Below are 27,037 nucleotides of genomic sequence, written 5' to 3' on the forward strand. Positions count from 1 at the left end.
TCAATGTTAACATCGAATCCTGTAAACGTTACATATTAATATTAAAGTACTTTTGCTGCGCATTCCAATTTCAATCAGGAACATGAAGAAACAACTAAAGTCCGATCAAAAGTGTTGAACATGAAAATAGAGGTTAGATTCAATGTGGAAATTGCCACATTATATTATAATTATGAAGCGCAATCCTATAAAGATTCAAATAAGCTGTATATGTTTGAATTAGCTTGTTTTATGTTCAAAACAGTAAAACAGATTACCAAAAATCACTGAAAATGTATTTCTTCAAAAAAAAAACAGTCAATTAAAAACAAACAGGCAAATAAATCATTTTAAAGACGCTTTGGTAAAAAAAAAATAAAACAAACGAGAGCAACATAAACAAAGACAGTTATCTCTCACTCAACATAACCATCGTTTTGCCTCTTGTTTTACTACTTAACAAACAGATGACGATATTTTTTTTTAGCGGCAAGTGACCATCTTAATCACTAAGCATGTTAATTCCTGCCACCAAACAATTTGTTTAAAAACTAACCAATAATCTTCGAGAGAAGGATGATGATACCCTCACCAAATTACGCAATTAATGCTCAGACATGTATTCACTAAAGTCTTTCCTTCACCACTGTTCTGATGAGATCTCTGCTGTTCCACACGAGTACCAGCGTTTCCATATGCACGGATCTACTGCGAGCCCCTGAGGTAGAGGCCGGGACATTAAATGCACATCTTTGAGATTTGCATCTAGCTATGTTTAAGGTACTCAAAGAGTATCTGCCTGCATACTGCAGCACGTAAAAAAATTGGAATATCCCTTGGTTAAAACATATTCTTTAGTCCATGGTGCCCTGAAAGATGTACCGACTCTTAAAATGACTGCCTCAAATTTACCACTCAATATAAATTGTATCTCAATGGAAGTATGAATGGATGAGAAATGAGAAGATGAATTACAGCCGCTAGACTTGCCCATCTATAATAATTCTCCATAGATTGTGATGACAACTCAAGAACTGGTAAAACAACTAATTATACAATACGAACGGTGCTGCAATGACTTACATTTGGAATGTCAAAATCACCTTCCCTGGCATCGCATATATCCAGTGACAATTTTCGAAGCATTGGCATCTGTTAGTTATGAAAGAATATATAACATCTAAATATTAATTTCCCCACATTTACAAACTACAAAATAATAAATAAACAAGTATAAGCAAAGTGCAACCTCTGAAGCAGCATAAAAAATGAAGTTTCTGCATAGCCCAGGGCCCTACAAAGTAGATTACAATTTCAATGATCTCCATAGGGATTCATAAAGCAAATGTTAGCTTCTTCTTTTCAGAAAGCTGGATGAAATGCTGAGAATTAATTTTTAACATAATTTAGTATTATCTTAGCAGTGAAAGACGCATAGGTATATCGTTTCATACTTAAGAAGCGTAACAAAAGGTTTCTCAAAGAGCAGAAAGAATGGCACGTCTATTTCCAATTTTACTGATAATCTCATATGTGCAGTCCTTATTTGATCGTCAGAAAGATTCAAGATTCACATAATCACCAATCGGAATGTTTAGGCCTTCAAAATAGAAATAAATAAAGAATACTGCTGGAAGAATAATGTGCACACCAATCAAAAAATTGACAAGACGGCTCAAATACCCTTGTCTTGGAGTATAAAATGCCCCATTTCATTTTAGTAAAAAACAAAAATTGAATGTATAGAAAGCTCACATTATGACGCAGCAGGATATCTTCAAGAGCTTTGCAGTCAAGAAGAGCGGACGCTCCATTAGCTGTTACTTCTCCGCACTCCTAAAAAGCATGCATACTTGCAATTAAAATTTACTTACACAAACCTAGAGGGTAGTGTGATAAAGTTTTAGAACCAAAGAATCTCATTGTTGAGAGATTAGCTGTACTACAGTTGTACTATTATTGTTATTCTTTCCTACATCCATGTTAAATGCAATACAAAGGTAAGGACTCTCCATGCCAATTCTCTCTTCTTCGTGCTCATGAACAATGTGGGAACTATGATCATATCCATCCTCTAAACAATAAGTATTTGATGTATAAAAACAAATTAAAGAGTAACAATTGCCATAATCACAGGATTGGTACTTAGTCTCTATACCAAATTCAGCAGAACATGAGTTCCCAATAAAGGGAGACTGATTTATTCTTTCACTTCCCAGCAGAAAAAAAACCTATTCACTCTTACAAAATTTCTCTAGCTCAGGAGATGACAGCTGCTTGGTTTCTAAGACACTAATTAAGCCAAAATATTCACATTACGTAAAAAAGTTGTGTATAAACATGTTATAGTTATGTCAAAGATAACTCTAAGTGTTTCTAAAGTGGGGAAATTAACAAACCTCTAAATGGATAGAGACCAAACCTGACCATCCACATGAAATTATTGGTAGAGAGTCTGCAATGAGAAATAGCATTGAGTCATTGACAAACATACAAGTGAGTACCGGCTGACTAAATTAGCAGTAGCCAAACACTCTGTTATAACTTAAGTTGTACAAGACAAAATTCACCAAATTGTTATTGTCCCCTCCCTTCTTTAATCTTTCTTATTCTTTTTTTCTTCTTGTTACCGACCATCAGAGAATTCTAAGTAGCAATAGACAACAGAACAATCAGCAAAATGGCAAACAGAGGCTGTTCCTGTTTGCAAGATTATCTAGAGGGTTCGATTTCATCAAATTAGAGGCATATGATAATGATACAAAATCATGTGCTATGAATTAAGTCACATGCCCCCTAATAATAAAAAGGCTAATTAATTCTAACCTGAGTCAAGAAGAGAACACCCTAGCAATGAAAGCTCAGCCAAATTTCTGCAGTTTTGAGTTAGAACAATCAAATCATCATTTGTCATCCATGGGGTTACTCTTTCAAGCCTCAACTTTCTAAGACTTTGCATCGGGAATTTGAAGCTTGACATGGATATATCACCAAAACAATAGCACATAGCTAATACTTGCAAGTTTTTCAAGGATGCAGCAAAGTTCATCACAATTATATCAGATATTACCTGTGAAAAAACCAGAAAAAAGGGAAACAGTTTTAGAAATGTGATACAGCATCTAAGAACTGAAAGCACGACTATAAATAGAGTAAAATATAGTAGTTAATGTAAGAAACATGCATCTCCTACACATTGATACAAGAAGAATCACAAAGACAACATTTTAGCTATAACTGATGAAACTAATTCAAGGTGAAAACCTGGACTCGTATGGTGGAATGCTTGAAGGAGGCAATAATGATGGAACTTCATGGAGTGTAAATGCCAAGTGGAAAATTTTAACCACTAAATTAGCCAAAGGAAAAAGTTTCTTCATTGTTTTCCAGAACTTTGATCAATTAAAATAATTTTTCTATATTCTTTAAGGAGAAATAAAGAACCTCAAATCACAAGGAAGATGATCATCACCTGAAAATGAAGGATTATTGTTTCTAGCAAGGGACAGATTGCAGGTAACCGTTTCAAAGCATCTTCACCGACCATTCCACCTAAACCAATATTGATGGCCTTTAATGACATTAGTGCAGGTTCCAGAGAATTAAAAGAGAAGGAAGAAAAACCCCATCCAAACTCGATCTCTTCCAATCTATTCATTTTTCCTAACTCAGCATGTAGTTTTTCATGCAAGGAGGGAAAATCAGATTCTCTTATTTCAGTACAATTGTCTACAGGAAACAAATTTCGACAGTCTCTTGCTTTCAGACACTTTAAACTTGGATTTCCTTGAATAACATAAGTTAATGCAGCAATAGAGATCTGCAATTTTGCAAAATAAGAAATTGTCACAGCAACCCAAAATGTCCCAGCATCTATCAATTAAATTTTCTTGGGGATGTTGTATGACATAATGGTAGCTTATTCTACAATGACATGCATAAAATATTAGTTAAGAATAAGAACACAATATTTCAACACAAGGATAATTAAACTAGAGGCGATGAAACTGAACAAGAGACAAGAAACTTTGAATAACTTATACACTTGAAGCAAGCATAAAGGTTTATAATGTGTATGTAATAAAAGCATCCAAAACAACAGTTAGAATTCAACATGAGAAGGATATAACTTGTTTATTAGCCAATGCTTATACAATTAAAGGAGGCGTATACATATAAATCATGCTTAGTTATTTTAGGTAGAAACTGGCCCTGTAAGTCTTAACTACCATCTACAGCCAAAATAAACTTGCTGTTGTACTTATAACGGAGCAAGCATTCAAACCACGCAACCTTAAACTTGAACTAGCATTAAAGTTTCAGTAAAATAACATCAACAACTTCTATTGCCAACTCTGCAAAGATAAAGAAAAAACACGCAAGTCCATAAAATTGACAACAAACCTTGGTATTTGAAATATCAAGCATCTCCAAGGAAGAACCTGCAAAATTATACAGCGCCTGATCAATCAGGTCAGTTCCTCTCAGGCATAAACTCTTCAAAACTTGTGTTTGAGACATAAGCTCCATTAGAGATGACTTAGAAACACCTACAAAATGATGATTTATCAAAAAAATTTAATGTAAAACTGAAATTTATAAAAAAATAAAACACTCCTCTCAAAGCAACAGTACTAAGTGCTGTACAAGCTGTTTTCAATTATAAAGCATGATTTGGTCCCTTGTTACATTTGATTTAAACAATAAACGATTCATGAGGTTATCACTAAAGGGGCTTCTTTTACCACAAAAAATAGACAAAAGCTTGAAAATAAAGCAAAAATTTGATGAACAGAACGCCTAGTATGTGAAGAGGTCATAAGGGTGACCCAAACCAAAGCAATAGTAACATATTTGTAACCTAACTAATGTATGCCTGTATCAAAAGTTTTCATGCAAATATAGGTATGTTAAACCACTATCATTTATCACTCCATCGTTCTGTTCGCATAAAACTTTATTCAAGTCACACAATGCCCTAGCTTCTTTCGAATGTAAAAAACATCTGCTGCCAGAATTAAGCAAATGGTACTTCTTGAAATTTTATACAAGCCAAGCATTCAAAGATTCATTCTGGACGTTTACTCAAATAAACTAAGAAAAAGGAATACAACTTACCCTGGCAGCCACCCATATGCAATGTTTCAAAATTAGAAACCACAGAATTCAAACGTTTATCTGTAGAATGTAGAGAGGAGGTGTTGCCACTATCAGAAATAGCTGAGCAAAGAGCTTGAACACCATTTATCCCAAACGAAGTATCACAAACCACAATTGAATTAAGTTTTTTACTCGTTGATATGAGATCTGATATGCCAATATCAGTAACAGAAATGCATCCTTTAATATTCAGGTGACACAAAGAAACACATAATTTGGAGATGTAATGGAGACCCAAATCTGGCAGGAAAAAGAATTATTATGTTAACATGGATACAAACATAAACTAGAAAAAAAAATAGATTCAAAATGAATCTTTTCACCAGAAAAACCTCCTACCACTGACATCAGTTCTTCCTTCCAATGTGAGTTTTGTAACATTAGAAAGAGGAGGTCCAAATTCATTAAATGACATGATTTGCACTGCTTGATATTTAACACTAGAGGTCTTCTCTGGCACTGGCTGTATCTCAGCGGGACTAGAGGATAAAACTGTAACTGATGCTGGAATCAGTGGGGTAATATCAACAGTCAAGTCAATTTCACAAACCAGCGGACATTTCTCCAATAACTGAAGGAAGCTGGTTGTCCCAATGTTCAAAAGATAACCTGCTTTCAATGTTCTTAAAGAAGGAAAGGACTTGCGGAAGCAATCAACAGCAAGTTCAACATGCAAATTTTGACACTTAGAGATATCCACCTCCTGAACTGCTTCAAAGGTCAAGGTTTCTTCTGACAGATTTTGTGGAAACACCCATCTATCTCTTACAGGATGTTTACAACTAATAAATAACTTTTCTATAATCTTCTTTTGCATGGGATCTGTTAAATATGATTGAGGGATGAGTGACAGACGAAGTATTGTAGATGTTATTTGCGGGCAACCAGAAAGGTTCACTTTCTGCATGCAATGAAAACTTATGTTACAAAAGTATGATAGCATTCCTAATATAACATCACAGACTCCTGGGAAACAACTATAAGACAAAATGGCTAAGATATTAAAGGTCTGTTTGGACAAGCTTTTATATAAGAACATCTGGAACAGAAAAATATTAAGAAAAAAATGAAATTGACTTGTCCATAAGCTAAAATTAGCTTATGCAAAAGTTAAAATACAAATCAAGAGAAGTTACACGAGAGAGCCTCTGTAAATTAGCTTATACACAAGTTAATTTTAACTTATGAAGATGTCAACTCTTTTTTCTTCATATTTTTCTCTCCTAAAATTCTTATGGAGAAGTCATCCAGACAGGCACAAGACAACACGATGCATTTGGATACACTTGCAAATACTAAAACCATAAATCACAAGGAACCAATCATAATTAACAAAACATGGATTTGCAAAGTCAAAAGAGAAAAATGTGGAAAACAAGACAAAGATTCTTTACAATAACACTATAAACAACTGGAAAAGGGATGTAGCGCAGCTTGGTAGCGCGTTTGTTTTGGGTACAAATTGTGCAGGTTCAAATACCGTCATCCCTATCATGAAATACATAAAAATTACACAACAATAATGCTTAAATGCCTATCTGGTCAGTACAATGTTTTATGGATCTCTTAACACTAGATAAAAGGAAAAGGTAACTTAAGTCAAAGAAATGCCTATCTTGTCAAATAATGACCTCAACATGTTCAATTTGTACTTTTTTGCATATCATCAAAAGAAATAAATGATAGTTTCTATTTTAACACTGACACCAAACATGTCACTAACACAGACACAACAAATTTTCAAAATATAGGACATTGTGACACCACACACACATATATACACATGTTGAGAATTGAATTAAAAATTATAATTCACCTTATAAAAATAAAATTAAGATTCATAATTTTCTTACGAAAATAACCTTCACAAAAAGAATACTAAGATAGGAGGGAGTGAGAAGTCATTTTTCCATGTAATATTTAAAAAAATCTCCAGATAAGAAGATGAAACATATTTCTTAAAACAACTAGTTAGGTCCTACAATAATGAGCCTAAAAAAATGCTATGATAGGAGGCATCTTTAAGTTGTTTTAAAGTAAAAGATGTAGTCTAGAGTTGGTGACATGGTTCAAGTGACAAATAAGCTAAAAAAATAACTAGGTTTTTTTTTTTTATTTAGACATTGTGCAGGTTCTGCCCAACACATGTCAATGGCGTGTGCCGTATTAGTGAGTGAGGTGTACGACATGCAACATGCCCCTCAATTTGCATGTTGATGATCTTGGATTGAACATCTTACGCATATATCCTTTTGGTATAGGCTATGGAGGGAAATTACCTTTTCTTTTTCTAATTCTACTTAAACATGATCATATAGAGGCAATCTTAATTATTAGCCAATAATCAATAAAACAAAATTCATACAAGAAGATGGTAGGGCGTTCTCTTTACTTTTTTCTTTTTTTCTGGCCCCATAAATGCATAGCATTAAAGGCCCATAATCTTAAGCTAAGAAACATAATTAACAAAGCCAAAATAATTGAGGGCTTTTAAGTATTTGGAGTACCTTTGAATATTCTGTCAACCTAATCCTGAGTTGATACGAGTCACTATACTTGAAAGTATCTAGTGAACCCATAGGAACAATATTTAGTATTCTGAAAATTGAATCAAGGTTTTCCTCAGCCAGCTGTCTAAAATAAAAAGAGTTTCTTTTTCCTGTTAAACAAATAAAAAATTACCTTACAACATCAAGGAATTTCTGCATGAAGAGTAAAGATTGTTCAGTGCTTCATGAAAAAGCTCAAGAAAATGGAATACCTAGAGCAAACCACAAAGGCAAAAGGCCCACACGAATCTGTAGGAACCAAGATCAAAAAGTTATATGACATTTAAGCATAGATGACATGGAAGCATGTGCCAAAATTGTCACCAATGGAAAAGCCAGATTTCAGGGGCAAAAACGTCAAACAAAATAGACCTTGATTGATTCATAATTATTTCTCAAAATAAATTAGATGATAAAGTACTTAAATTTGAAGCATACTAATGAGAATATAATTACATGTGGATCAATGTAAAAATTAATCAGCATGTTATAAAAAAATCAGCATAAATTTATATATATTGTGGGATGACTACGTATATGAAAGTGGTATTAGAAGTGGAGTATGGAGACATTAGAGCATAATTTTAGAGTAAGCACTGGAGGTGAGAAGCAGAGGAAGGAGTCTGTTGCAGCATTTGAAACCCCAGTTTCTGCCAAAGCTTGATATTCAAGGTGAGAGGCGGTTAAAGGAGTCAATTGCACCATTTGAAACCCCTCAGTTTTGGATCCCTAAACCAATTCCCTTAATTGTTTGAAAAACATTATAATGATAACCCTTAATTATTTTAAATACTATATTGTATAAGGAATGCACAGTGTAGTAGGGAGCTGTGTGCAATCTCAAGAAACTACAGGGAGTGCTAGTGTAATTTACTCAAAGCCTATATATCTTTGAAAGTTGAATTGAACAATTGTGTACCAATCATATTTTATGAGTATTCCTTCATAGTAAAATATGGCTGTTATCACTTGATATGAATATAAGTCTAATGGAAAAAGGGCAAAGTGGGAAGTTCAATAATGTGTATGAATGGAAGAAGTGGAAACCTATTTCGTGGGGTCCACCTGCACACACCCAATACCCTTATAGTGCTACAGAAGTGGCTGAATTGTTCTTGAAGGAAATGGTAAAACTTCATGGATTTCTATAGTCAATTGTTTCAGACAAGGACATGGTCTTCATGAATTCTTTCTGGACAGAGTTGTTCAAATTGGTCAGGACTAAATTGAAATTTAGCTCAACTTACCATTCTAAAGCTGATAACGGTTCAAAAACCGTTATTTTTATACTTAATTTTGATACTTAATGCACCCTTTTTGACTTAGAAGCTTGCTTGGACTCATGATTTTGCTTTAGTTTTGTGAATAAGAGAGTTGAGGATATGCTTTATGATTTTATCATTAAATTCCCTTGATTTTGTAGGTTTTTGGAATGATTTGAAAGAAGGGTTGAAGTATCAAGGAGTTGCAGTGCAGAAAAGTCAACCAGAATGCAGAAAATCAACCAAAATGCAGAAAAGTCAACCAGTCAACCAGAATGCTGAAAAAGTCAACCAGAGCGAGTTTTGGGCTAGTTTTCTGCGATTTTATGATCTGTTTTGGGCCTGGACCCGTTTTCTATTACTTTTATGTCCTATTTAAAGACCCAGATGTCTTAGAGTTTGTATCTTTTGATGGCTTGAGCACAAAAACACACTTTTCACCCTTTGGGAGTAGATTTGGGGATGGTGACGGCTCTCCTCTGCTTTTTATCGGGTTTTTCTATCTCTTTCATTCTTTCATCCATTATTCATCTAGTTCTTCCATGACGATGGAGGGCTAAACCTTATTGTTGTTGGGAAAGATGTAACCTTCTTAAACTCTCATGTATTGAATTTGTTCTTCAAGATCTTTTATAAGATACATGCTTTCTTTCATTAATTGTTAGGGTTTTTCCTCTTTGCTCAAATCATGCATTGTTTAACTCATTCGATGTCATGATTATTGATTTTGTCGATATGGACACATACGGGGAAATCTAGAACTGGGGAAATTCTCCCAAAAGCAGTATAGCCTAGACATAGGGATATGAGGGTTGGTTGCCTTTAAGCTTCTGTGCTTCAGAATTAATTATTAGAGATGCTAGGAATTGTATGAACTCATAATTAAGGATAGGTTTTCTTCACCGAGACATCGGGTTTAAGGTAATTTAGAGAGTGGCATTAGCATTAAGTAAAAGAAAGACGAATTCATAAATACATGAGAGTAAATTAGGTGAAATCTAAACCCCAACAACAATATCATTAACTTCATTCATTCATTCTTGTGTTTAGCCTCAATTGATCAAATTGCATTCACGTTTATTTTATTGCACTTGCACTGAAAAACCCCAAAATATTTTCTTTAGAGTCTTAATTAGTTGAGTAATCACATAATTGTTCAGTGCCGTGAGTCTCTTGGGAAATGATACTTAGTCTTACCATTTATTATTACTTGATACGATTCGGTTACACTTGCCGAGGGTTAACAAGTTTTTGACTCCATTTTCGGGGATTGAAAATTTGTTCATCAAAAGCGAATGGTCAAAGGTGGTGAATAGGTGCTTGGAGACCTATCTTAGATGCATGATAGGGACAAAACCTCGACAATGGCATAGATGATTGAGCTGGGCTGAGTTTTGGTAAAACACCAATTACCATGAAGCTACAAAAATGACTCCTTTCAGGGCCTTTTATGGTCGAGATCCCCCTCCTGTGGTGCAAGATGTGTCAGCTACTCTCATGGAAGAAGTGTCCTCCATGATGCATGAAAGGAATGAGATGTTGACTGAGCTCAGAGACCACTTATTGTAAGCTCAAAACCGCATGAAGCAGCAAGCATAGAAGAAAGGTGGAATTCAAGATTGGAGATTGGGATTACTTGAAGATCCAACCATATAAGCTTAAAAAATTAGCCAAAAGAATTTATCAAAAACTGAGTTTGAGATATTATGGCCACTATGAAATCAGTGAAAGAGTGGGAGGTAGCTTAGTTGCCAGAAGGTAGCAAGGTCCATCCAGTTTTTCATGTTTCCTTATTAAAGCCAATTGTGTCAACAGAAGTAACGGTGCAGCCAGTTCCTCTGTGTATAACTGAGAATTGGGGGCTGGAAATGCAACCAGAAGAGATTCTAGCTCTTAGGGAAGGAGAAGGAGAGGCCCTAGAGGTGTTATTGAAATGGAAGGGTGCTATCATGCGAGAATTCGTGTGAATCTCTATAAAAGATGGGGTATTACTTCCCTGAACTTCACCTGGAGGACAAGGTGAAAATTTTGGGGGATGGAGTTGATACGAATATAAGTCTAAAGGAAAAAGGGTAAAGTAAGAAGTTCAATAATGTGTATGAAAGGAAAAAGTGGAAACCTATTTCTTAGGGTCCACCTACAAACACCTAATAATTGGGATCATAACAGAAAGAATTATTTTTCTATTTTGAAGAGAGAGAAAGGGAGAATATAGAGGAGAGGGGAGCACTTGTTTGGGGAGGGGAGCACATGTTGGGGGAAGGGGAATTTGGGGGACTTGTGACGGAGGTCAGGGTATCTCGTATTGTGAGTGTTTCTTCTCATGTGCTTTGTTTAGGTAGAGTGAGCAATAATACACAAAATTCTTTTATCTTTTCTCCTAGTCTGTGTTCATTGTTATCATCACTCATTGCTTGCCTTTCGGGGTTGTAGGTTTGAAAGCTAAAAGAGAGATGGATGTAAGTGTTGCTAAAGGAATAATGATCGGAGTACTTTTCTCTTTTTCCTAAAGCCTTAGGGACTTGTCCATCAACTACGTTGCTCTATTAGGATTCTTAATGTTTTACAATTCTTATTATTATGTTAATTGTGTAGGTGGTTAAGCTTGTAGTAATTGTACTTTACCAGTATTTGACTAGATTAATTAGTGAAATGAGAGGAGTGAGACTTGTATTTTTCTTATAAGACCATCATAACATCGCACAAATTCACAATTATTCATAATAGTACTTTTTCCATCTACACCCCATAATATAAGAAGTAACCATGCCAATAAATGGCATTGTTGACAATATTCTGGTTTCAGCAGCATAGTGAAGCAACATCCTTCGATTTACAAAATGCAAAAAAATAGGATTCGGTATGACCATCTACACTTGGCAATTTCTCCCAAAACTGTTTTCATCTAAATTATTCAAGGCCTTTACATCTATAATGAGCCATATAACCTCACTTGTTTCAAAATTTCGATGCAATTGTCTTCAGTTTTACTTGGCCTCTCCAAATTTTCCAAGTTACTTTCAAGCCAGAGAAGAAGTGCATCAGAAAGATGCAGTTCACTGTCAAGATACTATAGCATTAGAATCTAAAATTTATGTAGTATTGAATGAAGTCATTTCATATATAAATCAGTCAAACCTGTCAACAGTCAGATGAGGGTGCTTTACAGAAGATAACAGCAGGTCATATGGAAGTTTTACAAAAAATTTGCTACGCTTTGCCCACATCTGTAAGACAAGAAAATGAAAATAATATATATATATATATATATATATATATATATATATATATATATATATATATATATTAAAAAAAATCTACAATTAAAAATATGAACAAAACATTAAAGTTTAGAAAAAGCCCAAAATAAAAGAACATGCATAGAAATGTGAACTAGGAGAGTTGGAAACTTTGTATCCGTAGTTACCCAAATTAAAGATAATAAATAATGATAAGGAGGAAAATTAACAACGGACTACATGAACTTCAAATTGTATCTGCCCAACAAACTAGCAAAAGAAATTTATATCAACCAGGTCACTTGAAATATATAAAGGTAAGTGGGTTATTGCCTTTCATATCCCCGTTTATCTTATCCTAATAACAACAGTATCAATTATCAGAACTTTAGCAATCGAAGTTCGTTTGTAATATTCACACACAAATACAAGATATTGCTCTTAAGTCTGAACAGTGGAATATAAACAAATGAAACTTGATGACACCATATCATGAGGAGCCAGAGTAAATAAAACACACAAGACAAAAAACAAAGCATTATGAAAAGGGTTAGATGTCAGTTCAATTCACAGTGCAGTGCTATCTTGTTTTTGGAATCCACATTCCCTGAAAAATCAACTCTAAAGAAATTCTCACCAAAGGAATACCGATGTAAAATGTATGAAGAATTGGACAAGCATTTCAGCAGTATCAAGAGTTCAACCAATAAATATGTAAATACACCTGACAACATTTATTTTATGGGCAGGCAAAGACACAACAACGCATTATAAAATTCAACAACCATTCCAAAGCTTGAGACCAATGTTTATTGCACACACAAGTTCTAGCTAAAGAGTTTAGTACATACAAAATTCCTTGCTAGGTAGCCCATACATAAGTGCAGGATATAGTCGCTGGCTGCAAAAGCAAATCCATAAAAAAAGAAAAAAAACTGAGAATGAACCATGTGACGATATAGCAGAAGTGAAAGAAAAAAGAATACAGACGTGCTTGCCAATAAAAAAAACATTTTACCACGATCTGAGCCAAATTTCCAAATTTGGATCAAGTCCTCCATTTTTATTTGAGTATATTGAAATCCTTCGGATGAGAGCACATCAGAAAGCCACATCTCACACTTCAAGAGAAGTGATTCCACTCCAAAATAAAGTGCACCCTAAGACATACAACAAATTCAAAAACTGCGTCAGCCAATAGACTGTCAAATAGGCAAAGATCTCAAATAAAATAAGGAGTCCAAACACTACAGTCACATATTGCCTGACCAACAGCATACCTCATAAAGAGGGAAGAAATTATCCAATGTAATATCCAAAACGCAGTCACACATATGCTTAAGAATTTGCAAAAAATCGCTCACATTCCAATTGATAGAGATAGAACCCAAGCATGATTCACTGCAGAAGTAACAATAAGCACGGTGTGTGCATGCAGATTCTCGAGATCAATTTAAAGTAAAAACAATGAAGAGGAAGATAGGAAACAAAGTTTAAGGTTAACATATTTTGCACCTGAAGTTCCCGCTGAGGAGGCCGCTGAAATACATAGATTGTTCAATGAGCCTGTTAATCGGCACGTAGAATGAAAACAATTGGAAATTAATGGACACTGGAGGCATAAGTTAAGAGAAATTGAGTTCAATGAGAAAAAAAATATAGGGAGGGAAGTGACAAACCTATTGGAATGTGCCTGAACTTTAATCGTCGGAAAAGTGAGAATCGTTGGAAGATCCCAAGAAAGGATATCGGCGGTGGACAGAAGAATCTCATCGTTTAGGGTTTCGGCTGTTTGAATTGAATCGGTGTTAGTACAAACAAGGAAAACGTGCTCGTCTTCGTCGTCTGAGACCTCCATTGTAAGACGAAAGAAACGGCAAGTGGAGTGAAGAAAATAGAAGATACATGTAACGTTTTCAGATAACTTGAAGGAGAGAACTCAAATAATTATAAAAATGCTTTAGTGAATAAAAACTAATATATATATATATATATATATTGTCAGATCAAACTCAAATATTTTTTAATCTTTATAACTGATGATTTGTATACGTGTGTGTACTGTAATAGCCTGGAAATTAATTAGAAAACTTAACGAGGTATTAAGTAAATGAAATCAGAACTTTGTTTCTTTAAAAGTTATTTTCAGATATATTTTGTGGATTTAATCCAACTCCATTCTTTTTCTAAAAACACAGTCTTCTCTTTGTCTCATTTCTATCATTTCCTCACATTCAGCCATTGCATGTTGGATTAGGTAGTGCTTAAGCGACCGCGACACAGAGAGCTTCGCAACCATCCGATTAGATTCTCGTTCTTCAGCGAGTAAGTTGTTTTCCTTTCTCCTCCGTGATTTTGGAACCTAAGGCATGCATCTCTGCTGGTTGCATGTAGCTAGAAATATTCCCTTCCATTTTCTCTGTTCATTCTAGCTCTAAGAGTTGTTTCTACCATCAATGTGGTGGTTTGTAGGATTTGGTCGGGTCCTTGCTGTGTGAGGCACTGTTAGAGCATTCTAGTGAGTTGTATTGTTCAACTCCAAGGTAAAGGGAGCTAGGATTTGTTCTTTTATTTGGTTGCATAAATTGTATGTTGTGTTTTGTACTGTTGTGTTGTTGATGTTGTGTTTGGACTTGAAAAAATTCAGTTGCATGTGTTGAACCTTGGGACAGTGGAAACTAGAGTGTGATGTTTGTGTACCGTTTGGATGTATTTAATTGCTGAAATAACTATGTTGAAGTACTTGTGGTGAGGGACCTGTTGTATCAGTGAATGAGTAGGAAATTTGGGTGTTATGTGAGGGTTTTAGGTCACTTTAGAGGAAGTGAGGTAGTGATTTTGGGAAGTAGGGGTTATGGACACATTTGGACTGTTGGGACAGCTTAGGCAAGTCAATTGTGACTTGTTAGGATCATAAAACTGATTTAGAATAGGCTAAAAATGGTAGAATTAGAATTGGGCCCCTAAGTTGAGGAAACTAGTGTTTTAAGAAGGAATTTGGGTCTTAATCACTTAATAATCACTGTAGGAATGAGTAAAAATCAATTAGATAAGTTTAATCAGGTTTATATCAACCATTAGAGGCTTTAGAAGTTGGCCAAGAGGCCTAGAAATGGTAAGGGCTGGTGTAAGTGTGTGATTCTGCAAAATTTGTGTTCTGCAGATGATGCAGAGTCGTTATGAGGGTTGTCTCGCATAGCGAGACCCTGTAGAGGGTGCTCACTGTCTGAGTCATTCATTGTGCGAGCTAGTGCGTTGTGCGAATGACAAGAGGGTGTTGCTCTCTGTTTGTGGATTTGCCTGGCAAATCTTGTCGTTGTGCGACTGGTGGTGGTTGGAACCACTGCCCATTTAATTTGAAAGGCGAGTGGGGCGCATAGCGAGAGTTTTAGGGGGGTTGGTCTCTGTTTGGTCTCTCGCATAGCGACCTGAGTGCGCTATGCGAGAGGTTGAAAGTCTGATACATGCTGCGAGATAATTCGCATGGCGAATTAAGGGGTGCGCTGTGCGAGACTATCATGTCTCGCCTTCCGAATAGGGTGCGTTGTGCGAACCCTTTGAGTCCAGTCTTCTCTTTTGCTCTTGCTTTGGGTGAACCAAGCGTGCGAAATGATTGAAATGCATAGCATGATGGAAGTAATGTTATTGAACTGATAGTATGTGATGGTATGAAACATGTTTGGTGGTTGAATGTAACAAGTATGGTTGGTGGACGTAATTCCATGGATCTCTAAGGAGGCTATATGGTGGTACCCTATAGTATTGGACGTAATTCCATGGTCTTCAAGGAGAAGATTCATGGTGGTGCCCTTAATGTTTAGAATGATTTGCATGGTAGCTCAGTCTTGGGGGTATCCTGGAACTACAATGGTCGATCATTCTCAAGTAGAGAGGATTGAACCATGTCGTGAGTAGTAGCAGGAGGTCCCAGTCTTGGGTGCTTCCAGTATGGCCCAAGGTGAGTGATAACGGACTAACCTCGTGAGTGTGGCAGGGTGAAACCCATTGGCAATGACTTTGCAAAGCAGTAGAGGCCACCACGAGCGCACGACCCGTCATAGCTCGGCAATCATTCTAAGTCCGGATGAGTCAAGTTTAAGTGCAATAAGTCATGTTTGTGTAGTGTATCTGTCTTTACTTGCATGTTGCATGTGCTGCTATAACATGATTTTTATATCTAGCTCACCCTTGCTTTTGTGTTGTGTTTTGCTTGGGTATGATTTTCCTTTTGCAATGATCATCCAGTTGGATGTGAACAGAGGTGCCTCTAGAGCAGGCTTTGGAGAACGACGGTGCTGCTGCTTAATTTAGTTAAGACACTTGATTGTTTTTATTATTTTGAAATACTCTAGTATGTTTAAGTTTTAAATTATGACTCAATTTGGGATTACTATAAGCTTAACAAATTGTATTTACAGTCTACTCTAACGGTTCTTTTTTATTTAAATATGGATTTACTATATTATATGCTTCTATATAATCTGAGATGTTACATGTACTTTCTTTGGAGAGCACAACATCCACATCCATTGCCATATATGAATTTAAGTACTACATAGAAATGACAAAATTAAATTAAATACTATATAAAAAAATCATAAACTTAATATCTCAATTTTGAATTAAAATTGTTATTTGGTCTCATTTTGTCTCAATATTGGAGTCTAATGTTAAAGTGGCAGGATCTTTTATTAACAAGTCAACATAGGAATAAGACTTTTTATTTGTTGGAATATTTGATCTTTGAGAATGTGATTGTTAAGTTGCCATATGACATGAACCTCTTCCTAGTTTCTAATCCCTATCTTCCTAATGCAAGAAATCACGATACAAAACTTATTCGCAACGAGACTATTAAGCTTAAGGCTTACAAATAAATTACATCTCGACACCGACAGGGAGCCATAAATGAGAATCCATGACATCGAATGCGTTTTCGATAGAAAGCAATGTCTTTAAAACAACTCGAATTCTACACGCTCTCCTACTTTACACTCTAAGTACTTAGCACCCTTAACCTGTGAGTTAATCATGTCTGAAACTTCATAATCATAATAGTCTGGAAGTTCTGGAGGGACAGCGCAACGAATTAAGGCCCAGTTAAGGCCTTCAAAGAAAGGATGTTGTTTAATCTCAGCAGCCCCTTTCTCTGAACCCAAACGGTTTTCAGGCTCCTTAACCAACAACCCTCTAATCAGATCCTTTGCTTGGAAACTAACAAATGGGTGGTCAGGGAATCTAAGACTCTGCATCACTACGTTGGCCAATGTTTCTTCATTGTTAGAACCTTTAAAGGGTGTTCTACCATACAAAAGTTCATAGAGAAAAACACCAAATGTCCACCAGTCAACGGCAGCTCCATGTCCCTCTTCTTTGATGATCTCGGGAGCCAAGTATTCATGTGTACCAACAAAGGAGTTTGATCTTGCATCAGTGGGCTCGGCCACCAGCTGTGGCAATGATCTGACCTGGGCAGAAGGATCAGCTTTTAATTTCCTTGTTTTTGCAGCCGCAGGTAGGAATCTTGGGCTGAAGCATGGAACTTGACAAGATGGTTCGATGCAGAATGGTTCAATACAACTTGATTGCACACTTAGACCAGAAATTTTTGCAGGGTCGACATCAGAAGACGATTTCAGAAGTGTTGGGTTAACAGCACACCTCAGGGACAGATCAAAATCTGTGAGCATAATGTGGCCATCTTCCCGAACAAGAATGTTTTCCGGTTTCAAATCACGGTAAACAACTCCAAGCATGTGCAAGTACTCCAAAGCAAGAAGGACTTCGGCAACATAGAACCTGCACGATACATGTACGCAAGTTTCAGAAACATTCAATTGATGTTACCACTTTATGCTGTGGAAAGAAATTATTACCATAATAATCAGTAATTCAAACAATATCGCCTTTGTCAACGCTAAAGAAAGTGCAATAAAAAATGGAGGTCAGACTATTGGAGGATGGAGATTCAGTAAGTGGTTATAACAGGGCGACCACATAATTGACTGAAGCATAGGCAAAGGAAATACGTGACACAATGCACAACCAAGTTGCACGATAGCAAATAGAGAACATAATAATAAAAGCCTTGCTGGTCAGTAAACCCCAACTCATGGATACGATTTTAATAGTGGGACAACGTTGGTTGGTTTTTATTTTAACCATTCAGGTCAAATAAAAAACACAATAAATTATTAAAATCTATTTAACAGAACCTCTCCTATTTATTATGGACAGGTAAGGATCCAAATGCTTTTATTATCTAAGAGTTCCAAATCTACCAAATTTATGAGGAACAGAGTTTCGATCGACAAAGAATGAATAATTCCCAAGTAATCATCAAACACAATCAATGAAACTACTGAGTTCATTTTCATAACTGTTATGGTTCCGGAGGGAAATAGATTATACTACTTAAACAAGCTGCAACAGTGCACAAGCATTCTTAATTAAAGCAGTAACATAAAACGCATAGAATCATATTCAGTATAGTGCCGAAGTAAAGTGATATACCATACAGAAGAAACGTGTCCAAAACTTATTAATACATCAGACAAGGACATATATGCATTACATAACACGAGAATAATCACAAGCGCTGCAAGAATAATGAGCAAATTAGATATATTCGTTTATGCCAGGAAATACTTGAGCAGTTCAGACATCATATCATTTATTGAACGCCTAAAATTTAGTGTGTGAGTCGTTGCATATAACTTCTGACCAAACAGAAAATAAAATCCTAATATATTACTGGACACTTGTTCTTATTATCTTACCTTGCTGCTGGCTCTGAAAAACATCTACCAAGCTGCTTCTGCCGTAGAACATGAAGATCTCCTCCTGGACAATACTCCATGATGAGACACGATAGATTATCTGATGTAAATTGTGCATACATTGTGGGAAGAAAAGGATGATCCAGGATCCTTAGTATTTCTCTTTCAGTTTGAGCCCTAGGCATTTTCTTTCTCCTTTCCAAAAATTCATTGTCCATGACCTTAATAGCAAACAAGCAGCTTGTGCCAATTAGTTCCGCAAGATATACAGTCCCAATGTCTCCACAACCAAGCTTCTTCAAGAGATTGAAGTTTCTCAAGCTCAAAACTCCATGCTGCATTTGAGCATGTCGTATGGCTTCCCATCTGACATCTTTTGACATGTGAGGCCTAGTGCTACGACTTGAGCCACTTACATTGCTCTCATCACTGGTACTTGTACTACTACTGTACTCACCTTGACTACTTTTAGAGCTTTGTGAAAATTCAAGTTGCTCTTTCAACTTAGAGTTCTTGACTTTTGCAACTGTTTTGCTTTTATTAACGCCAGTTAACACCAAACCAGGTTTATTTAAGCCGGAGTGTACATTACTCGTGTTTACTCCATTTCCCGGACCGATAGAGTCCAATGGCACAGCATCTTGGTTTTTTTCTTCACTTGTATTTTCTAAAGCACATCTACATCTCTCACAAATTAGCCGAGGCGTACCAGGAACTGGCTTCTTAACTGCATTGGGCATAGGACCACATAAAGCAGAACCCGAATCCTCCTTTGGTTTCTTCTTAGTCAGATTCTTGTTCTTGATGACCGATTTAACAGTGCGGGGGGCATGGCGTGGCAGTTTGTTAACTCTGTTGCCATTTGCAGAAGTAGATAAAGATTCAGTTTGCAGCCTACCTTTCTTCCCGTTATTTGACACAAATGCTTTATTACCCAACTTTTTAGGGGAAGAAGCATTTTTGGGCACCTCTAGCTTGCTTCCAATTGTATTAGGAAGAGAAGATGAAGAGGCAGATGCTTGTTCTTCTGTTTCGACAGGTACCACTCTTTGTGACTGAATTCCAACTTTACTTGATGGGCATGCCAAATCACTTTGTATCAATGAAGTCCCAGAATCATACTGAGTGGTGGCAACAGCAATTTGCCGAGACGAATGAATGTTTCGACTCGACGATGCGATTTGGGCAGCTTGATAAGATTGAGAGGTTTTCACCAATGAAAGGGACTTACTTTTTTCTGGTACAAGAGCTACTTCAATTTGACGCTCCTTGTTTTCAACAGTGGAAGGCCCAGGTCGATTGGTTTCAGCTACAACTGAATTGTACAATGTATGTATCTTCCCAACTTCAGATATTCTTGGAGAAGCTGTTGACTTTGATAATCGCTTCATAGCGGCCATTTCCGATGCCTTAGATATGCAAAGGTCTCTTAATGCTTGCTTTAAATTAACAGGCTCAGAAGCCCCAACTCTTGGGGACCGAGGAACACCCATTGTAATTGGCTTTTTTAACGCATTTTTCAGTCTAGGACTTGCACCGTCTTGTAAAAGACCCAAATCCCTTGACGAAGACTTAAGAGCAATTGATTCAAACAGCTTATTAATATCATCGTCTAGATCATCCTTGCATCCCAGTTTCAGCACCGAAAGTTTGTGACTTTTCTCAGACGTGCTACACTCAGAATTGTACTGATAAATCCCAGGAGATTTCCTTGTATTCAGCTCCTCCCTTGCCTCAACTATTTCAGAAGTGCCAGAGAATGAACCCATTACTAGACTAATTGCTCAGCTAACGTACCCTTTCCTAATAAGGCATCACATAAACGTTGATTCGCAATGCTCAGTCTCACTACTAACTAGTTCACGTCAGGGTATCACACACCATAAGCTCACAATCCAAGGAAAGAGAACCCAGCATCCAAACCATTCTTTAGACAGAAAAATTGAAGTCTGAATGGTACATTCACTCTGTTTACCAGCTACTTGACATTTGAAACCCTGCTGCAAGGGCCAACATTTGAAGGCATCAGCAAAAAAAAAAAAAATAGTACGAAAAAAATAATTTAATAAGAAAAGGGAAGGAAACGGAATTGAAAGACAATGCAAGATGTGTATGGAAAAATATTATTTAACTTTGCATAATCCCATTATTCTCCCTTCCCCTTCCTCCAACTCCCACCCCTCCCCCACCACCAAACAAGCCCTAGGAAGCAAACAATCAGAACCAAATAACTATATACTCAAGTAAAGATAAACAAAACACTTTTCGTTGCTATTCATAAAATGCCCAGGCTATTACTCCTAACATCTCTTACTGCTTCTCATTGGACCCCAGACTCGAGTAAAAACACTCAAATCGAAGCCCTCTGTTATTATTTAAACCATGAAGACAACCCCCCTCCAAAAGAACCACAACAGAGAAGCATTGTCTTATTCTCTTATCTTTCTAAAAGTGTTCATAAAACTAAACAATCACCAGATCAGGAGAAATGCAGAGCCAGGCGAAGACGTGAGCCAGTTTTTTGGTGCTTTTCACAATCACATTACCCTAATACGAAAGGAAGGGGTGGTCCTATGAACTTAGGATCTATCTCCATCCCCCAAAAAGATGGTCCCAACACCAAAACTCACCAAAAAAATATAAAAAAAAATACCAAAACGAACTCACACACCCACACACACACAAGTACATGAATTAAAACTAGAAATCCTTTTCCACATATTAAAATCCAAAGCAGCTGAAAAGTAAAACAACTTGAACCGCAAAAAGAAAAAGGTCGAAATCTGCAGATGTACGGTGTAGGCAGACAATATTCATCTCAGATAGAGAGAGAGAGAGAGAGATACACATACATATTGGTTGGACGAGTCAGAATTTAAAATGAAGCAAATGCGATCGGAAAGAAGCAGTAGCAGCGAGAAGAAGCAAAGGCGAAGATGGAATGACACATTAAGGCAGCAGCAGCTTTAAGCGGTGGAAAGAAAGTGAGAAAAAGAAGAAGACGAAGTAGAAGAAGAAGAAAAGGAAAAACCCTAAGCGCGGATGAAATGGTTGTGGTGGAAAGGTTATAGAGAGATGCAGAACAGAACGTAGTAATATGCTTCTGTTCCGTTTTCAGCAATGGCACTGATTGCTTTGTGCAGAGAGGACCCACCCCATGCTACAATAAAATCAAAATTCGAAAGTGTGAATAAATACTGCTACATAAATTCTTCATTTATGAAACCGAAATTGTTGAAAAGACACATGCGAGAATGTACTGTTCAATGTATGAAGGGTATGGTGGGAATTTAATAACCTAACAAGCTTATTTAAATAATATCTCAGTTCTCAGATTTGTCTTCTCCTACATTTTCATTTCCATCTCAGACACACCTTGCATCATACAATAATTCTATCACTTCAAAATTAAAATAAAACATAATTCATAGTATCCGATGTGGTCTGTTTAATCAATAACAACTTTATAAAAAGTACGACGCTTAATTTGGATGTTAATTATTGGTATCGTGAAAGTGTTTCATACCCCATTACCAATTGTTTAGTTGAGCAAAAAGATGTCAACTTTCTCTCATTGCCTTCTCGTTGGGTTTAAGCAATGCGTCTTTAATTTTAACTTTATTAATTGGTAATTGTTAATTAGCATGAACTGGTTCGTGATTTGATTTCACACTGCTTGAAGAGCCGTAATTTGAAAGATATGAATTTGCAGTCAAATGAGAAATGAAAAGCTGTAAAGAAGCAGGTTTTCCCTTTTCCCAAGGAAAAACTGAATCATGGTTTTAATCATGCTGCTCCCACTCGTCTCTTTTCAATTACTACTATTATTTGTTACTTCTCATTCCAGATTCCAGAATCTTAAAATTACAAATCATATTCTCAATTTTTACCAACACATTCACAGTTTTAGGTACATCATAAATTCTTAAAAACTAGGTCAAGTATTATCTCAAATATTTGTGAATTTCACAGTCTATAGAATTAAATTTAAGAGAATTACAAATAAAAATTTAAATTTTTTTATAATATATATAGTATATATAAATATATAACCTATTAAATATACTAACTTTATTTTATTTTTATTTTTTATATTTAGTTAAATTCTTATTATTTTGTATTTGTATTTTGAATTTATTTCATATTTTTTTATTATAAATATAATATTCTATATGGATATTTGATAAAAGGGAAATTAATTTTATTTATAGTTTTTATTATATTTTAACAAAATTAATATTTTCTAAGTGAGAAAAATATATATTTTAAGAATTGAAATTCAAAACGTGATATATATAAGAATGACAACATAATTATTTTAATAGTAATTTAAATAAAGATGATGATTATTATACTAGGTCACTCCTCCTTCTATTGGTGCTCATTTTGAAAAGGCTTCACTCTTTTTATTAATTAACTTTCTGTATTACTGTTCTTTTTCAATATAAAGTAATTTTCAGACCCAACACAAGAGAATGAAATTGATTTTATTAGATGATAAGAAAATACACGTGCTACTTATATTTTTTTATTCTAACAAAAATTTATTAAACTATAAATATTTTTTATTAAAAAAATTATTAAAATAAATAGTTATATATTTTTTATTATTAAAAAGTTTTTATTGCAATAATTATTTAAATTTTTTAAAGAATAAAATAGTAAAATAATTATTTTAATTAATAAAATAATTAAATTTAGATAATAATTATTTTAATTATAAATTTCAGACGCAACATAAGAGAATGAAATTGATTTTATTAGATATGTGAAAACACACGTGCTCATGTATTTTTTAATTGCAAAACAAAAATTTATTAAATTATAAATATATTTTTATTAGAAATCATTATAAAAATAAATAATTGATATATTTCTTATTATTAAATAGTTTTTGTTGTAATAATTATTTAAATTTTTAAAATAATTAAATATAGATAATAATTATTTAAAGGATAAAAATAAAAATATAATTATTTTAATTTAAAATAACGGTTACTTAAAAAATAAAATTAAAAAAATAAATGATTGTATACCTGTAAAAGAGGTTAAAAGTCAATTAAATATTAATGACAATTTATATTAGAACTGTCGGTAATCCGGTTCGATCCGGTCCGGCCCATCACGGGTTGGTTACTTAGTGAGCCAACCCAATCTGGCTCACTTATTTTCAAGCTGAAAAAATTCGAACCCAGCTCGACCCACCACGGGTTGGTGGGTTAAACGGTCTGCCTCACTGACTCATTTAATTATAAGTTTTTTTTAAATAAAAAAATTACAAATTTTTTTAATTTAAATATAAATAACTGTCGCACTAAAATGATATTAAATTCCAAAGATAATTTAAAATAAATAAAAAAAGTATCATACAATCCAAGCCTAATCCAAAAATATGTACAAAAGGCGAACAAATAAGTTTTTAATATTGATAATTTTTGTATCATGATCATTTATAATATTAGAGTGTTGAATAGATAAATCTATAATATTTTTCTTTATGAAACATCTTCTTCTTTATCACCATCTACAATATTATTAAAAAAATGCTAACTAATAATATTGAAATACAAAATAATAAATAATTAAATTAAATTAGGTGGGTTAGTGAGCCAACCTGACTCACCGGAACCTGGCTCATCATAGGTTCAACCCGGTGGGTCAGGTTCTAAGTGAGCTCAGTCGAAAACTAACCCACATAAAAAAAATTACACTTTTTTCAAACCCAACCCAGCTCAAATCCGTGGTGAGAGTTGATTCGCGGGTTACAACCCATTTTAGTAATAGTAATTTATATATTTATATAATAAGTAAAAGTAGAAGAAGGAGGGTTATTTTTGTGTCTAAGTTTATTCTAACATTGGTTATAATCTCATTATTAAAATTTATTGAGTATCATATTGTGAACAAAATTACTTTAATGTAATCGGTTAAGAAGAGTGGGTACCATGAATAAGAAAACTGGTCATTAAAACGTTATCTTTAAATTAATACTGTTACGCTATTCTTAAACAGACTCTATTTAAAAGTGGTGTGTTATACCTAAACTTTAGATATGACCTTGCTTATTAATTATATTTGTCGTAATGTAGCAGAACAAATTTATGAAATCTTCAAAATTTCGGACCTTAAATAACAAATTCATAAACTTAAATAAAAAGTGGAGCAATGTTATCTATCAATCATCTTTTTAATTTTTTGCTTCTGTCATGGAATAGCGGCGAAAGCCTTTGACAGAAGAGAAGAGAAGGACATGAAGATAATATGAGTGATGATGTGAGCCTTTCTAGAAAAGATAGCAATCAGAAAAAAGAGAAAATATTTATCTTTAGTCATAACCCAATAATTGTGGTAAGTGAGAGCAGGATTTTTACCAAATGCAAAATTGAATTTGGCATCCTCTGCTATTTCTGTCCCCAGCCACACAAATGGAGGGAAATCCAAATTTTGAATCACGTTATCTTTTTTTATAAAGATACATCGTAATTGTTGCCGATGATTGTGATTAATTGTATCACATAGATATTAATTTGGAGTTACAAAATTGATTCGTTGATAAAATGAGAGCATGATAAGAAAATATTGGTTTTACTTTATAACATTTTGGTCAGTTATAGATTAAATAGTTAACCTGTATTCAAATCCATGAGCAAGCGATCAACTCAATCAAATAGTCAAATAATTAAATTGATCAGTTTAATGGTTAAAATAATTAATTTTAATATTGACTAATTTAAAAGTAATGTTTAATTATCTAAAGTTGAGATCATAATTAAACTATTGTTAATCAAATCTATAAATATAAGTTTAAAATAACGAGCTAGATGATTTATATTTACTTTGAATTGTATTTTACACATATTCTCCAAACTGTTTAAACAATGGGTTATAAGAAGATTAGAATTTCAGTCATTGAAATACTTACTTTAGATCCTTAATTTCAACCAAAAATATATTATTGATAGAAAAATAACAATGATATGTTTTATTTATCGAAAACACTTTAAGAAAATATTTCAACGGTAAATTAATTCCTTACAAAACATTCCAATCAATTTAATTTAAAATTAAATTACAAATTTTATTTAATTTTTTCTATATAAAAGTTGGAGTAAGTGATGGGCCAAGAAGGCCATCGGAAAGAAGAGAGGAGGCATATGCAGTAATGAAAGGTGGGCCATTGAGCTTGACACAATAATGGAGCAACCTAGCAAGTAAGATACATTGTAAGGTTTTTATAGTTTGAATTCAGATGCAGTACAATGAACATGTGTTTTATTAATTTTAAAAGTATAATTTTATATAGTATTGTGAAATCAAGAAAAAAAATTATTGAAATAAATTCACAGAAAAACAAACCCCTTACGTTTTCACAAACAATAATATTCATAAATTTATATAATACCTTCACTTTTTTCTCCATCTCGTTTGTTTTCTTCGATTTGCTTTGTTTCTCATGTAATTGATGAAACATAAGGGACAACTTCGACTTATATATGGAATAAAAACAAATGTAGTACGTATATGTATCACATGGATATGTGGTGTGGTATGGTCGGCAAGGAAACCTTTACATATCCCTACTGAAAGGGCTAATTTTAGGGCTACTCTTTAAAGCATAAATAATCAACCTTTAATAATTCTTATTTGATGTTGGTATTTTGGTCTAATATTCTCGACTTTCCATACTTTTATTTTCGTCTAGTTTCTACCACTACAAGTGCTGCTGAAGTAGATTCATGAAATTATTATAAACAAGTAAATACTTGGATGGGATAAGAAAATATATTAGAAACACATAACAATCGATTTTATTCAATTTAGTTTCCAAAATAACCAAAAACTTTTCTGTCTTTTCTTGTTCGCCTTTCTGTCTTTAACTCAAGAATAAAGGAATTGACACCGATAACTAAATATTCTATAAAATAATTCAATTTTCACTTAAATGTAATAACAAAATAATTTAATTTTTTAACTAATATTCTATATTATAAGAGAAAAGTCTCTCTTGTTAAGTAGAATTTTGCTATTAGGTTTTATGAATGTGTCATTGGATTTAGAATTAATTATTT

The 27,037-nt window shown here is 34.4% G+C and overlaps 2 protein-coding genes across 11 annotated transcripts; both read right to left on the bottom strand.

Annotated features, from left to right (window-relative positions):
• Positions 1 to 324: 324 nt before the first annotated feature.
• Positions 325 to 14,132, bottom strand: LOC124842430 (ubiquitin-protein ligase). 8 transcript variants are annotated; one of them, XM_088115526.1, is made up of 20 exons: positions 13,869 to 14,132; positions 13,705 to 13,755; positions 13,470 to 13,590; positions 13,208 to 13,349; positions 13,041 to 13,090; positions 12,089 to 12,177; positions 11,904 to 12,009; positions 7,901 to 7,937; positions 7,647 to 7,798; positions 5,479 to 6,040; positions 5,272 to 5,379; positions 5,098 to 5,157; positions 4,384 to 4,529; positions 3,452 to 3,799; positions 2,806 to 3,049; positions 2,379 to 2,434; positions 1,735 to 1,815; positions 1,229 to 1,273; positions 1,063 to 1,131; positions 325 to 785 (listed from the first exon to the last, which is right to left on the bottom strand). In XM_088115526.1, exons 1-20 carry the CDS (start codon positions 14,045 to 14,047, stop codon positions 606 to 608), a joined length of 2,826 nt encoding a protein of 941 aa, XP_087971652.1. In that variant the 5' UTR covers positions 14,048 to 14,132; the 3' UTR covers positions 325 to 605. The 8 variants fall into 8 exon arrangements, 5 of the variants coding, with proteins under 5 accessions (XP_087971652.1, XP_047174860.2, XP_087971651.1 ...); XM_047318904.2 differs by having other exon boundaries at positions 5,098 to 5,379; XM_088115527.1 differs by having other exon boundaries at positions 710 to 848; positions 5,098 to 5,379.
• Positions 14,133 to 17,025: 2,893 nt separating this feature from the next.
• On the bottom strand, positions 17,026 to 22,239 carry LOC124842429 (Protein kinase superfamily protein). Of its 3 annotated transcripts, none has more exons than XM_047318903.2 (3): positions 21,821 to 22,239; positions 18,969 to 20,965; positions 17,026 to 17,988 (listed from the first exon to the last, which is right to left on the bottom strand). In XM_047318903.2, exons 2-3 carry the CDS (start codon positions 20,735 to 20,737, stop codon positions 17,145 to 17,147), a joined length of 2,613 nt encoding a protein of 870 aa, XP_047174859.1. In that variant the 5' UTR covers positions 20,738 to 20,965; positions 21,821 to 22,239; the 3' UTR covers positions 17,026 to 17,144. The 3 variants fall into 3 exon arrangements, with proteins under 3 accessions (XP_047174859.1, XP_047174858.1, XP_087972119.1); XM_047318902.2 differs by having other exon boundaries at positions 18,969 to 20,968; XM_088115993.1 differs by lacking the exon at positions 21,821 to 22,239 and adding an exon at positions 21,444 to 21,745 and having other exon boundaries at positions 18,969 to 20,968.
• Positions 22,240 to 27,037: the final 4,798 nt, after the last annotated feature.

This window comes from Vigna umbellata, chromosome 5 (genome assembly GCF_029865625.1).
Source record: "Vigna umbellata cultivar VRB3 chromosome 5, Vumbellata_1.0, whole genome shotgun sequence".
NCBI lineage: Eukaryota > Viridiplantae > Streptophyta > Magnoliopsida > Fabales > Fabaceae > Vigna > Vigna umbellata.